This window comes from Oryzias melastigma, linkage group LG22 (genome assembly GCF_002922805.2).
Source record: "Oryzias melastigma strain HK-1 linkage group LG22, ASM292280v2, whole genome shotgun sequence".
NCBI lineage: Eukaryota > Metazoa > Chordata > Actinopteri > Beloniformes > Adrianichthyidae > Oryzias > Oryzias melastigma.
The window spans coordinates 10,526,734-10,541,096 of record NC_050533.1 but is presented as its reverse complement, the minus strand read 5'-3'; the positions used below and the strand labels follow the sequence as shown (position 1 = coordinate 10,541,096).

At 38.2% G+C, this 14,363-nt stretch overlaps 2 protein-coding genes across 5 annotated transcripts; both read left to right on the top strand.

The window, feature by feature from the left end:
• Positions 1-92: 92 nt before the first annotated feature.
• wars1 (tryptophanyl-tRNA synthetase 1) lies at positions 93-4,690 on the top strand. Of its 3 annotated transcripts, none has more exons than XM_024280335.2 (11): positions 93-159; positions 774-886; positions 1,545-1,761; positions 1,825-1,933; positions 2,020-2,139; positions 2,319-2,501; positions 2,607-2,707; positions 2,796-2,908; positions 3,654-3,827; positions 3,897-4,037; positions 4,117-4,690. In XM_024280335.2, the coding sequence occupies exons 1-11, from the start codon at positions 117-119 to the stop codon at positions 4,273-4,275; spliced, it is 1,473 nt and encodes a 490-aa protein (XP_024136103.1). In that variant the 5' UTR covers positions 93-116; the 3' UTR covers positions 4,276-4,690. The 3 variants fall into 3 exon arrangements, with proteins under 3 accessions (XP_024136103.1, XP_024136308.1, XP_024136176.1); XM_024280540.1 differs by having other exon boundaries at positions 141-155; XM_024280408.2 differs by lacking the exon at positions 93-159 and adding an exon at positions 248-402.
• A 3,978-nt stretch (positions 4,691-8,668) lies between these two features.
• Positions 8,669-14,199, top strand: LOC112150848 (mitochondrial basic amino acids transporter). Of its 2 annotated transcripts, XM_024279398.2 has the most exons (5): positions 8,669-9,363; positions 10,294-10,337; positions 11,016-11,059; positions 11,374-11,457; positions 13,386-14,199. In XM_024279398.2, exons 1-5 carry the CDS (start codon positions 9,353-9,355, stop codon positions 14,154-14,156), a joined length of 954 nt encoding a protein of 317 aa, XP_024135166.1. In that variant the 5' UTR covers positions 8,669-9,352; the 3' UTR covers positions 14,157-14,199. The 2 variants fall into 2 exon arrangements, with proteins under 2 accessions (XP_024135166.1, XP_024135246.1); XM_024279478.2 differs by lacking the exon at positions 11,016-11,059 and having other exon boundaries at positions 8,671-9,363.
• The last annotated feature ends 164 nt before the right edge of the window (positions 14,200-14,363 follow it).

Sequence of the window (14,363 nt, the reverse complement as noted above, 5' to 3'; positions counted from 1 at the left end):
AAACCAAACAGTACCAATAACACTTCAGAGTAAAGGTTTCTCTTAAATTTGTCCATCTCGGTGCTGTCTGGCAATTTCATAAACCTTTTATTTTGAAAATAGGCCGCAGGAAGTTGATGAAATCGAGGAAGCGTGCGCCGTCCCCGGAACTTCCTGTTGGTAAATTTCACATGTATTACAATCCAAACACTTGATTTTACGGTACAACAAAAAATCTAAATACAAAACGTGTATATTTCTGTATTTAAAAAATATTTACACGAGATATACTCATTAACAAATTAACTGCGGAACTCTCCATCGGCCTCGTGTGCTAGGGGAAGGGTTTCACCGGAACACAGGCTGCTTGAAGCCGAATGAGTGAGCTGTCAGCTGATTTTTGACTATTTTAAACATTAAACGGTATGGTGGCTATTAACTGTAAACGTTTTTGTGTTGTATCGTGTTTTATGTTATCTGGTGAAATGTAAAGACTTGTTTTATTTTGGAAATTTACGGTAAATACCGCACAAAGGGTAAAAGCAGGACCGATTAGCGAATGTTTGCCAAGTTAGCATTTCTGTTTAACCGTATGGTGTCTTTTTCTAATATTGCTATAGGATATAAAACATTTCTGAACTAGTCAATCCCCAAAACATTTTTATTTTATTAGTTAACTAATTAATATTTTTTAGCAACGACCTCCTAGTCATGAATACGCTGGATTATTTTGAATGTAACAATTCTATTTGATCAATCACCCATAATGATGTTTATTGTTGTTCTACTTTCAGTGTGGAAAAATATGACAGACTCACAAGGGGAGGTGACTCCACTGGAGCTGTATGAGAAACTTAACGTACAAGGAGAAAAAGTCAGATCCCTGAAAACAGCTAAAGCAGAAAAGGTTAGTAATCTAACTTTTCAATTTGTGGCGCTTTCACAACACCAATAAAAATTTTAAAACAGCATTCTTCTATGTAATTACACCTATTGACAGCATTTTTTTTTTCAAAACTAGACAGTAGTCTGACCATTTTTTATGTAATGCTCGTTGTTTTATGCTACTTTTTAAGATGTGTGGCTGTCGTAAAGTTATTCTTGTGAATACTGTCATTCTGTAAACGTATGTGTTGTGTTTCTAAAAGCCCGTTAATCCATACGATCGTGAGAACGTGTGGGATGCAGCTGTCATGTTCACATGGTCCATGTGGCCAAACACCTGCTCCGTTCAGCTTTCTTCCTGTTCTCTTCCAATTCAGAGAACTGCCTTGCACACACTGATTAAAGATTTGATCAATTTGACCAATCATTTGACTTGCTTTGAATGTCATCGTCGACCTTTAGTATGTCTGGGTTTTTTGCATCAGGTTTGATTTGACTTAAGTGTTTGGGTAAAAATTATTGCTGTTGTTAATATGCATCCAGAAATTATGTAAATTTGGAAAAACGAATCAAATCAATAGTGGTTTGGAACTGGTCTTTACGTTGGTCTTTTGTCGTTGAGCATCATAAAATTACACTACTGGGTGTTTTTATCTGACGACTGTGTTTTGATTTTTCAGGCTGACATTGACACTGCTGTTCAACTGCTTCTAAAGTTAAAGACAGACTACAAACATTTGACAGGACAGGACTATAAAGCTGGATGTCCGCCACCAGAGAATGTGGTCAACCAGGACAATGGATCAGCAACAGATGGGATTGATGAAGAAGACAACGTTGATCCGTGGAATGTTTCCACCAGCAACGCCAAAGGAGTAGATTATGACAAGCTCATAGGTAAGATTGTAGTGAGATTCTAATTTCTTTTATTTATAGTAACATCCTCTTTGAATTTCACAGTGAGGTTTGGCAGCAGTAAAATTGAGAAGGAGCTGGTGGACAGAATAGAAAAGGTCACAGGACAGAAACCGCATCGCTTTCTACGAAGAGGAATCTTCTTCTCACACAGGTTTCCTCTCAAAAAACAATTTTATCCTCATTTTTTAATACACTAAACCATTTGTTAATCTGTTCCGTATTCACACTGTCCTGCAGAGATATGCACCAGGTACTGGATGCCTATGAGAAGAACAAGTCCTTCTATCTTTACACCGGAAGAGGTCCATCCTCAGAAGCCATGCATGTTGGTCACCTCATCCCTTTCATCTTTACCAAGTAAGTTCTGTCTTTGCAACATAAAGACACAGAGCAGTCACTCTCAAGCTGTGATTTTTTTTTTAAGTCAACGAGAACCAAAATTGGCAAAATTAAAATAAAAGATCCCAAAAAATCAAGAGAAATCTTATGTTCACGCTAAAAGTTGCTTGTGTATTTATCATTTTAATCTCTTCTAGGTGGCTTCAAGATGTGTTTGACATTCCCTTGGTGATCCAGCTCACTGATGATGAGAAGTATCTGTGGAAGGATCTAACAATAGAAGAATGCCACCGCTTTGCAGTGGAAAATGCTAAGGACATCATCGCCTGTGGCTTTGATGTCAACAAGACTTTTATCTTCTCTGACTTTGACTACATGGGGTAATTTATACACTTTTAAAGATTTTTTTAAATGCAGATATTAGTTTAAACAATTATAAATGCATATATTTACTTTTTTACATAATTTGAATTTTTCTTCCATAGTTCGTCTCCTGAATTCTACAGAAATGTGGTGAAAATCCAGAAACATGTGACGTATAATCAGGTTAAAGGGATCTTTGGCTTTACAGACAGTGACTGCATTGGTAAGGAGAGAAAAAAACACACCAAAATCTGTAGTTTTTCTTTAAATGCCATCAATTCAGGAACTATTTATTTATGTTACTTATTTAGGAAAAATCAGCTTCCCGGCCATCCAAGCGGCACCATCCTTTAGCAACTCCTTCCCTCAGATTTTTGGTGGACGAAAAGACGTACAGTGTCTCATCCCTTGTGCCATAGATCAGGTGAGGATGACGACAGGCAATGGTTTATGATGCAAAATAAGGCTTGGTTATTAAAATCGATTAATTGATCCAAGGTTAATAGATCAATAATCTATCTATAAAAGTAGAGATTGATCCAACATATAATGCTAAAGTCTGCTAGCTTAACGCCAACGTATAATGGGATTTCCTATAGAACGGCTAATGCTAACATTTGGACAACTTAAATATACATTTATGATTAAATAAACATCTTTATAAACTCACAGGCATGAATTTTCCAAACTCTTAAGGAAATATTTTTTAAAGTAACAATTTGGGACATAAAGCAAGTTTTTTTTTACTCATTTTTCTTCTTCTGGAATAAGTTGTAATGCTATGGCGTGATCGCCACCTAGTGGCCAAACTGAAATGCCCTCCAGGAGAGGCAGAACGAACAATTGTTGGAGCTTCTCTGTTTGAGAATCCATGTAACACTGTATGCTATAAACAATCTCCTTATTATTTCACTAATACATTTTACAGTATGTGAACTATATCAGATTAATATGAGTATCTTCAAAACATACATAGAATATTAATGTATTTCTAAACAAATGTATCTAAATGTGTAACCGTGTAAACTCAAAATTAAATTGAATGAAATTGAATTGGAATCAAATCAATCCAGGCTCTGGTGAATCGAATCGATTCTGGAAATTATTGTTGATACCCAGCCCTAATACAAAACTGATTTTTGACTTTGATGTACCTCTTACTCTCTCAGGATCCCTACTTCCGAATGACACGAGACGTCGCTCCCCGAATCGGCTATCCCAAACCAGCTCTGCTGCACTCTTCATTCTTCCCCGCCCTGCAAGGGGCGCAGACTAAAATGAGCGCCAGTGACGCCAACTCCTCCATTTTCCTCACCGACACGCCCAAGCAGATCAAGAACAAGGTGATTTGTTTAGTCTTCTAGAAAAAATATTTATTTTGTTCATTTTCTGACTGGTGTGTCCCTACGCAGATCAACAAACACGCATTTTCGGGTGGAAAAGACACCATAGAGGAGCACCGAAAGTTCGGTGGCAACCCGGACGTAGACGTCTCATTTATGTATCTGACTTTCTTCCTTGATGATGATGAACAGTTGGAAAAAATCAAGCAGGTGAGTGAGAATACAAGGAAAAATATTGTTTCTTGATTGTTTTGTTCCTCCTCTTCAACATTTTCTTTCCTCTCTGCAGGACTACTCAAGTGGAGCTCTTCTAACAGGAGAACTGAAAAAGATTCTGATTGAGACTCTGCAGCCGATGATTGCCCAGCATCAGGAAAGACGCAAACAAGTCACGGAGGAGACCGTGAAGCAGTTCATGACACCCCGGCCATTGAATTTTAAATTGTAGCTCCACCCAATCAGCTTTTTTTTCCATGAAAATGCAGAAGTCATCTATGGGAGGAATCAATCAGCATGGCATTTCCCATGTTTTTGCCGTCTTTGACATGAAATTTGTTGTTTTTTTTGCCAGATTCAATATGTCATAAAACAATGAAAATTACGTTTATTTAAAAAATAAAAATGTTCAAATCTAATTGTACTGAAAAGCACTTGTTTGAATAACAAAAGGCAATAGTTGATTAGCAGTACAAGAATAATGTATTAAAATATTCATCAAGCTAAAAAGACTCAAAAATATGAATTGGCAGTTATTGTTTAAAAAGTCTTAAACCAAAGTGATAATGGCTTGTATTTGGTAGAATTATTCAACTTTATTGTCATCTGTTTCTGTCTCTGCACATTAAAAATATTCATGAATAACATCTTAAGAATTTTTTGTCAGGTTTGTGTTGGCTGCCAAAATAACTCAAACCTAACACACTTCAATTTAATTTCAAATTCTTGACAGATAATTTCATTTATTTGCAAACGTTTTATTCTATTTAATTTGTTGATGAAGCCTTTTTTACATAGCTAATTTGAACTAAATCAAAGCTAAACTGAGGAGCATAAATACTAAATTCTCCCATTAAAAACGTAAAAAAGTTGTTTTGCATTTAAAAAAGCATGCAATTGTTTTAAAAGAAAACAGATTTAAAAATATGATTATTGGATTTTACTTTTTTTTAATAAAGCTTAATTCAAATAATAATTCATATTTCTAATTCTCACCTTTAATCTTTACAATGGAACTAAAAAGGGCTACAGAAGTGTTTTTATGTTAAAATTCAATTAAATTATAATAAAATGTTTTGTATGTCATTACAAATATGTCGCACTGTTTCAAAATAGATAAATTCTTCTCATTTATTTTCTAAAATATTCTTCACAGCAGCCAGGGTCGTTTAAGGTAACATATTTAAATGATTAAACAGGTAGTAAATAATTCAAAAGATTCAGTCTGAATTCCACTCGGCTGATCAGTTTGCTGTGCGTCTTCACTCGGGTACAGGAAGTGAAACACAAGTTGTTTTTTTCTGAGAACATCTGAATAAATCAAAATGTTGCAACAAGAAAACATTTTTTTTTACTTGAGAAGCAAAAACAGGGAAAAATAAATAGTGTTCACTGCTAAGCTTTTCACCTGAAAAGAACTCACCACTACAGATGAACAGATGATTAACAATTGCAAAATTAACATAGCAACAAGCAGCAAAACAAACCTGAATACTTTTATAGTTCTTTACAATGAGGAGGCGCTGATCTCACACTGGATTACAGTAACAATGGAGAGAAACACAAGAGACATTTTTCAATAAATCTAATTCCCTTCTTTTAGACAGGCATGCGGTCCACCTGGAAGAGCAAGTTCAGAGTTTTCAGTTTGTTGGTGGGGTTCACAGAAAAACCAAAGGACAGTCTTCAGCCTTGAGTTACTGTGATGGTTGAACGTAAAGACTATTGGTATTCCTAAATGATCCTGTGGCTACAACTGACTGGTTAGACCAGCAGTCTGCAACCTGAGGCTCCAGAGTCACATCCAGTTCTCTTATTCTTATTTTTTTAATGAAGAAAATAACTTAAAAATCAGCTAAGATTATTAACATGTCAGATAGATGAGAAAAATGACGGTAAAATGTTCAATTTACTGCCAAAGTGGTGCTTTTTTGATACAGAAAGTATTTTATTTTGAAAGGAACTTGTATCAAAACTAAAGAAGTTAAAATTGTTATATAAAGAAAAGCACAATACCATTATAATCCAATAGTAGAATATATGTAAAAGCTATATTTTTTATAAATAAATGGCTTAATGGCCTTCATAGGTTAATTGGTGACTCTAAATTGCCCCTAGGTGTGAATGTGAGAGTGCATGTGTGTGTGATTGAGGCCCTGAGACAGACTGGCGACCTGTCCAGGGTGTGCCCCGCCTTCGCCCATCAGTAGCCGGGATAGGCTCCGGCACCCCCGCGACCCCGAAAGGGACAAAGCGGTCAAGAAAATGGATGGATGGATGGCTTAATGGCCACAACAACGTAAATAAACTGAGGTGGGTGTTTGCAGCCCTAGTTGGGTTTTAGTCAGAAAGTGTCTCTTTTAGCATTTAAGACTGTAGTTAACTGGGTTAAACAGTTTAAGTTCATGTCTGTCGTCTTCCGTCAAGCAGTTCAGATCATTGTCCAGTAGCACAACCAATGTTTTCGAGTGATAACACAACGTGTAAAAGGTAGTGAAACTACTTAATGGGAGTTTCTAAATTGCAAAAATGGATTTTCCACTTTTGAAATACTTAATAAAATGATGCTTTTTCTCAATGAACTGCTCCATCTTCTGAAGATGCACAGAAGTGTTTGAAGATTGTTCTAAGTTGCTACTTTTCATCATGTGACTCTCACCTCCACCCAGTTCTATCATAACAAGCCAGTTTCTGCTTGTTCCTAAATCCCGGATTCTCTTGGTGTTCTTTGCAATGTAAATCAAATAGTCAGGATCTTTTTTCTCTATTCAGAACAGTTGGATGCTTTCAAGTTATTTTTTAACTTTAAATTTTTTCCTTGAATGTCCCTTTTTGTTACTTTTTCTCATCCTGGTCTTGTGGATCAGGGTAATGTTTAATCTACAGACTGGGTCAAATATAAGATCAAAGTTTTTCTGTATGCATTGCAAATCAGAGCCGAAACTACAGTTTATTTTAGTCTATGCTGCACCTTTCACTACAGTTTCCCCTTGAGTAAACTGATATTTCCAGTCACTTTACACCTGAGTTAGGATTTCTCCTGAACTAGTGTCTTATAACAACTTGTCCAATTTGACAGAAGGGACAGACCAGGAGCGATTGTTTTGGTGATTCACATCATGAGAGAAAGAAATAACAGAATCTGGATGAAAACAATTAGTGTATCATTCATTCATTTATTTAACTTAAAAAGAATAGGGAGAAAAAAAAGTTATTTTATTTTCTGATTTGTGTATTAAATAAAAAATTAGGCAATCTGAAAAAAAATGTTCAATTTAGTTTTTTTGCAATTTCATCTGAATTATGCAAAAAAAAGTTTTTGGTTTGTTTTTTCACTGTTGGTTTTAGTTTGAAAAACAAATGAATGAATGATAAACTGATTGAAAACATGCTTTAAATATGACTGAAATTTTTAAAATGTAACATTTGAGAGCTTTTTTGCTTTTTGCGTTTTAAATAGCCACTATTCGTCTCATTTTAGTGCCAATTCCACCGATGGGTTGATGTCCATCAAGGAACAACCGCAAATTTAAAGAAATGCTGCATTTATGTGCTGTTGGAAGATCGGAAAAATCACCGTTCGACTCAGAAAACACACATCCACATTAGAAAAACAACATCACATGAATGCAGAATAACTTTCTACATCCAAACAAGGTCAATTGTTTTGTAGAGCTAAATTTATAGGGATACGGCAGAATTGCAGAGAAAATATCTTCAATTTTTATATTTTATAGTACATTTTTGAAGGGTTGTAAATATAGCTATTCCAATTTGGTGGGCCAGATCAAATAGTTTAACGAGCCAGATATGTTGTCAAAGTTTGCACACCCCTGTCCTAGAGCACATGTGTTAAAGTCAAGGCCCAGGGGCCGGATCCGGCCCTCCAGGTAGTTATATCCGGCCCTCCAGATCATTTTATTTTATTGCTTTTATCGGCCCGATGTTATCTTGCTCTTATTTGTTACATATATAATTATGATAAAATATATTTTTATGGAAAGTAAAATATTGCAAGTTATTTCAGGTTTAAACTGATTTATTCTGATTTATCCTGCCTGTTTTCATTAATAGTTATGTTAAAAAGTTATTAAAGCTTAAAAAAAATAATTTTTACTGTGTTCCTAAGGTGTGTTTTGGAGATTGGTCCCCTTTGCAATTGAGTTTGACACCCCTTGCATAGAGGGACCTGGTTCCAAGCAAGATGGCGCCCAAACACAACATTAAACTCATAATTAGCCAGAAGCGGAAATGTCGCAACTGTAGCTGGAAGCTGAATTAGTGTATCTATACTTAAAGATTCCTAACTGTAACCCTCACACTAATTTTAACCTGTTTCAGGTGTTTTTCTAGGGGAAGGGCGTAAATTTCGTTCGAACTTTGGTTGAGAACTTCCTGCTAATGATGCAATGGCGTCATCTTGGGGCCATGTTGTTTCCTGCGGCTTGGCACGGCCTACAGACTGTAGCACCTACGTCACAGCTACAGGCTCTTTCAAACGGCATTTTTTCATTTCCTTCTCATTCATAACAATTTAATAGAAATACTCAGAAATGCAATTTTAATCTTAATTGAATTAAAATGTGTTTAAAAAAACATAAGAACATATGAAAAGGCGATTTTCATCGGAGTGGGTCTTTAAGGGTTACTTTTGTACCAATATTCTTCCGCGCGTGCATTTTTAAGGCAAAGGAACTATTTTTTTTTTATGTTTTGACAGTCAGCTTCCACTTTGCCTAGAGTGCTCAGGTCACGCAGTTTGTGTATCCCTGTTGCAAACTCACACAAGCTGCATGTTGATAACACTGTTGATTTTGACGGTATAAGGATCAGCCGTGACAATTATAACCCTCTCTTAAGCCGCAGCCAATGGGTGTGAGGGGCGGACAGAACCCGCTAGGGGAGTTGTCCGCGTCCAAGTAATCCGATTGGGCTGCTTTAAAAAGGGCAAACACGAGTCTGCTTTTACGCCGTCAACCTCCGCCTTCTGCCGCAGAACAGAAATAGATCGCTTTGGCAGGAAGACAAACTCTAGTAGACCGACCGTGGGCGCAAATTAAGTCCCTTGATTGGAGCTGCGGAGTTGTTTGATTTTTATTTTTAAGCGGTGTGTGTCTTCCTGTGTGTCAGCCGCGTTTGGTAGAAAAAGTAAGCTAACCTGCCCGGCTGAACACCAAGCCGGCAGCTGTTGAGAACACAGTTTGACCACAAAAGATTGTTTAATACTACCGCTTATCTGCCATCGAGTTCGTCAACACCTTCCAACACGTGCATTAGTTTGAGGGAATGGCGCTGGACTTCGCCGCTGGATGTGTTGGAGGTAAGTGATGAGCTAGCTACAACTCAGCTAGCATCACTTGTTAGCATTAGCCGGTTTTTTTCCATCGCGCGAGACGGCACAGCCGGCTAGCTTAAAACGACACGCGCGTGCCGCGTACAGAACCACCACAAACCAAGAAATTTAGGCTTGAAATTGTGGTTATTTTCAATCATTTCAAAACAGATTTTGGGGAAGTCATCACCTTGAAAATGTCACCAATTCTGGGAGTTCCTCTATTGCACAGTATCTATGGATGGATTACCGGTTGCGTTACTAATTCCTTGGTAAACAAATAGCGCGTTTGGCTTCCTCGTATTTCACTATCTGTTATTCCAAAATGTATAGTTATTCCAGGTTTTTTTTTAAATATAAGATAACCTATGCACTTATTTAGAATCCCAGGGGGATGTCATCAGCTGCTCGCACAAATATGTCTTATGTGAAGAAATCTGCTCTTTTATATTTCATTTATTACCCCTCTTAAAATGATTATTTGTTGGTGTTTCATTAATTCAACTTAAGTGCAAACACCCCCCTACTAAATTGAAAGTTGGTTGCATCTATTTGGGGCTCTCTCCCCCCCTCTCTCAATCTGAAATTTCAAAATAAAACTCTCCTAAATGAACCTGTCAGGTTTGTGTCTAATATCTGATGTTGCTAAAAAAGACGTCTAGCAGCCAGTGCTTGTTTTGGCTTCGTAAGTTTTTGAAGAAGCAGTTGTAAAATAGTTTTGGGATCATTGACATGAGTCAAGGCCGGGGTGCTGGCTCGATGACGTTGGTAGGGTTACAGTGCAGTCAGTGACCAGATGATGACTCTGCTGGATGTCATGGAGGGTTGCAGATGTCCCATCACGAGTTGTCAGAGATTTTGACCGATTTGAGTCAACATTTGCAGAAAACAATATGTAAATAATGTGTCTGTCTGCAGGTGCTGCTGGTGTTTTAGTTGGGCATCCATTCGACACTGTAAAGGTGGGTGTCTAATCAGTATTCTCCAATTTTTCATTTCAAAATGTTTACTTCAGATAAGAATTTGAACTCAAATATTGGAAAGGTACCAGTTTGATAATACACATTTTAATCAAGCAAAGGCAGTAGACTACCTCATTATTGAAATAAAACTAGCCTTTTATCATCCTCATAAAAAAGTAGTTTGTCATCTTTACATATATATAATTAAATTAAGCTGACATTTGTTGCTTAATAAGTTTGTTTATTTTGAGATTTGATCATTATAGGGTTAAATTTGCTGTGTAATGCTCTGTAAACCTAGTTGGTCATTAATTCTTTGTAACCTCAAGGTTGCAGAATGTATCATTGCAACGTACCCTGTTGGTGTCAAGTAAATATTTACCTTTTATCTGCATCAAAAGGTTTAAAAATTGAGTTTTTTTTCCCCTGTAAATGAATCTGTATATTTAAACATTTCTAAAATTGTTAGAAATCATCCATTTGGTTTTAAAGCAAAAGGAAAAACGTTTGGCAAGGTGAGGAAGTGTTAAAAATTGTGGTGGATTTCACACGCAGATGGTGAATGATTTGGTTGGAGTTCTTTTACACCTTGCTTTTAATGTCATTTCTCCCTGAGCCGGTGTCTGCTTGGGGCTCGGGGCAGCTGTCTTTAACAGCAACAGTGTCACTGTGTTGTAGATGAGAGAGAGAAATATACAACCTCTCCACGGAAATGTGACCTAGTAAGTACGGTCCAGGTCTTTTTCTCTCACCCAATGTCCTGTCTTGAATGATAGAAATAAAGCACAGAAGGCTATTTTCTTTTCTTCAACTTTATGCTCGGTTTATGACTGTTTTTTATCCCCCTCTCCCACATGTTGTACCCCATAAGGATGTAATTTGTTTTTATTTAAGTATATATCTTTTAGCTTCTTAAAATAACTGTACAGAAAGTTGCCTGCTTTTTATTTTATTGTAATCTTGTGTTTATTATTGTGGTCCTCTTTGGTCCCATCGCTTCTGCCTGTGATCTTAACACCAGCGCTGTCATCTACAGGTGCGCCTTCAGGTTCAAAATGTGGACAAACCTTTGTACCGCGGGACATTTCACTGCTTCCAATCGATCGTACGGCAGGAGTCGGTAAGCTTGCAAATTTCCTGCCTTTGGGGGAAAATTGTTTCAATTGAAAAGTTTTCTGTTTGTGAGGAATCAGGCGTGTTTCTCACAGGGTTTTTGGGGAAAGTGTATCTCTTAGCCAGACTCACTGAGGATCTCATTCCTGGGGGAGCTAAATAAAGCTTTGAACATCGTGCCATCCGAGCTAAGTGGAGCATGTTAGGCCATGTGGTCGTTTCATGTGGTGCCGTTGATTTCCTTCCTTTAATTGTTGTAAAATTCGCTATGGCTTCTGCAGACACTGATAGTTAAAAGTTGAGCATTAAAACTGTCCTCTGACAAATCTTTATAGACAAATTCAGGTCATTCCGATGATTCAGCCCTGTAAAGACCAACTCCCTTCATCTTTTGATCTATTTTTAAAGTGTCCTAGTAATCTTTTAATTATAATTAGCTAAATTCAAAAAGTTGTTGCATGATTATACATTTGCCTATTAGTTTTATGTGGAACAGTCCGCACTTCCCATCATCCATCTGTCTACACTCTCTCTCGCCGGCTTACATCCCCAACCTAACATTACCGTGCAACAAAAACGGCGAGCAATATTTGAGCTATCCAGCTCAGACGAGGAAAACAAAGATGCTTACATTTGTCTACGTGAAAATCGGTGAAGGATTTTTATACTAAATGAAAGCTTTTTTAAAAATACTTTTATACAGTGCAGCAGGAAGTTTTTTTTTTTTTTGTAATACTTTCATATAATGTTTTTATTAACAAACTGATGAATGCATCGTCACATTAACTCGCATGGAGCTCCAGACTAGTTGAAACCAGTTCGGGGAAGCTTCAAGAACCAAATCAGTACGTTTCCACTGGAAAAACAAAGCCATAAATGACCCTGTAGGCATTAACTGGAACACGGACACTGACCACTCAAGATGTAGGTTTGGTGAAGACCACCATTTCAAGTATTAAAGATCATTTCTACAAACTTTTTCATAAAGTATCTTTTTGTCTGCTCCCGATCCATAATATGAATGTGTACTCGGATTACAATTTAAGCCCAAAGGGGCTATATCATGCAAAATAAACTTTTTCTAGATTTTACATTTAGAATTGTAATTATTCATGATAACTCATCCCAAATTGCCATTTTGATCCATTTACCATTCCTCTAAAATTCTGTTCTCCTCTTGAGCACCAGCCCCTCCCAATTAACAAATGAGTGGTTCCTCGCAATGATGTCACAAAGTGGGGAACAGCCCCTTCCAGGAACATGCCAACACTGATCAGCAAAACGTTTTCATTTTGTACGCACATCCATCTTTGCAAAACTTTGGATGTTGTTTGTTGGTGAAGCGCAAAGACACTGAGACCGGCTCCAGGACGACGTCATGAAATGAAGAAAAAGGCGGAGCCTCAGATCAAGTAGTCTGACTTCTAGCTTGGAAAATAACTCGTCAAAATAACTCATTTCATAAAAAATGTGTTCTTTAGCGTGCCAAAGGTAAAATATGATCCTATTTATGGATATAGTTTACTCTGAAATGTTTAAGAATTGTATGATTAGGTCCTTTTAATAGTCTTTCATCAGAAAAATGCCACAAGAACACGTTAAACACGATTTTAATCAGTGGGTTTTAAGTTTCCTTTTAAGATTAGTAGTGTGTTTTTAAATCTTTTATCAGCTTATGGCTTTCTAGTAGAAACTGATGTCGATGTGACTCTGCTCTTTCTAAATCAGCAACAGAGTTGTGCAATTATTTGAAAGAAGCAGCAACTTATTTATTTGCCCTGTCGGCATCCTGATTGCAAACAGTTTTTATCACGGTGACTCTGACGTATTGTTGAACTTGGCGGCGTTTCCAGATTTACTTAAAATGATGTCATCACTCAAAGGTTCAGCGTTGTGCAACCGTTTAAAGACTTTTTTTTTTTTCCTTGTCCGCAGATGCTTGGTCTGTATAAAGGCATCGGCTCTCCGATGATGGGACTGACCTTCATTAATGCCATAGTTTTTGGGGTTCAAGGCAACGCCATGCGGCGGCTTGGCAGCGACACGCCTCTCAACCAGTTCCTGGCTGGCGCTTCTGCCGGCGCCATTCAGTGCGTCATCTGCTGCCCCATGGAGCTGGCCAAGACGCGCATGCAGATGCAAGGGACCGGAGAGAAGAAGTCCAAGAGGAAGGTGTACAAGAACTCGCTGGACTGTTTGGTCCGAATCTACAGGAAGGAGGGCTTCCGCGGGATCAACCGCGGCATGGTGACGACGTTGGTGCGCGAGACGCCCGGCTTCGGCGTGTACTTCCTGGCCTACGACGTGCTGACGCGCTCGCTGGGCTGCGAGCCAGAAGACCCTTACATGATCCCCAAGCTGCTGTTCGCCGGCGGGATGTCCGGCATCGCCTCCTGGCTCTCCACTTACCCGGTGGATGTGATCAAGTCACGCCTGCAGGCGGACGGCGTAGGCGGCGTGAACAAGTATAACAGCATTATGGACTGTGTCAGACAAAGTCTGCAAAAGGAGGGGTGGAGAGTCTTCACCCGCGGACTCACGTCCACTCTGCTCCGCGCGTTTCCCGTGAACGCCACGACCTTTGCCACCGTGACTTTGTTTTTGATGTACATGAGGGATGGCGAGGAATGCAGGATTCAGGACTCTGAGCCCCAGTCTGTGCAGCTGCAGCCTCTCCAGCAACAGACGCAGCCAACCAGCATGTAAGGCGTTGTGCAAGTCACTGTCAGAGCTTCCGTTTTTAAAGAAATCTTTCACACAGGTCCACGATCTGCAGACTGGTTCATGATTACACGAGCCCTGAACTCAGTTGTTGGCAGGTAACATTTTAAGGAATGTATGTGAAACTAAAGGCTGCAATCGTAAATGCACATGCTTTTGTACATGGTGTTCCTTTTGTTTTCTCCCAGATTT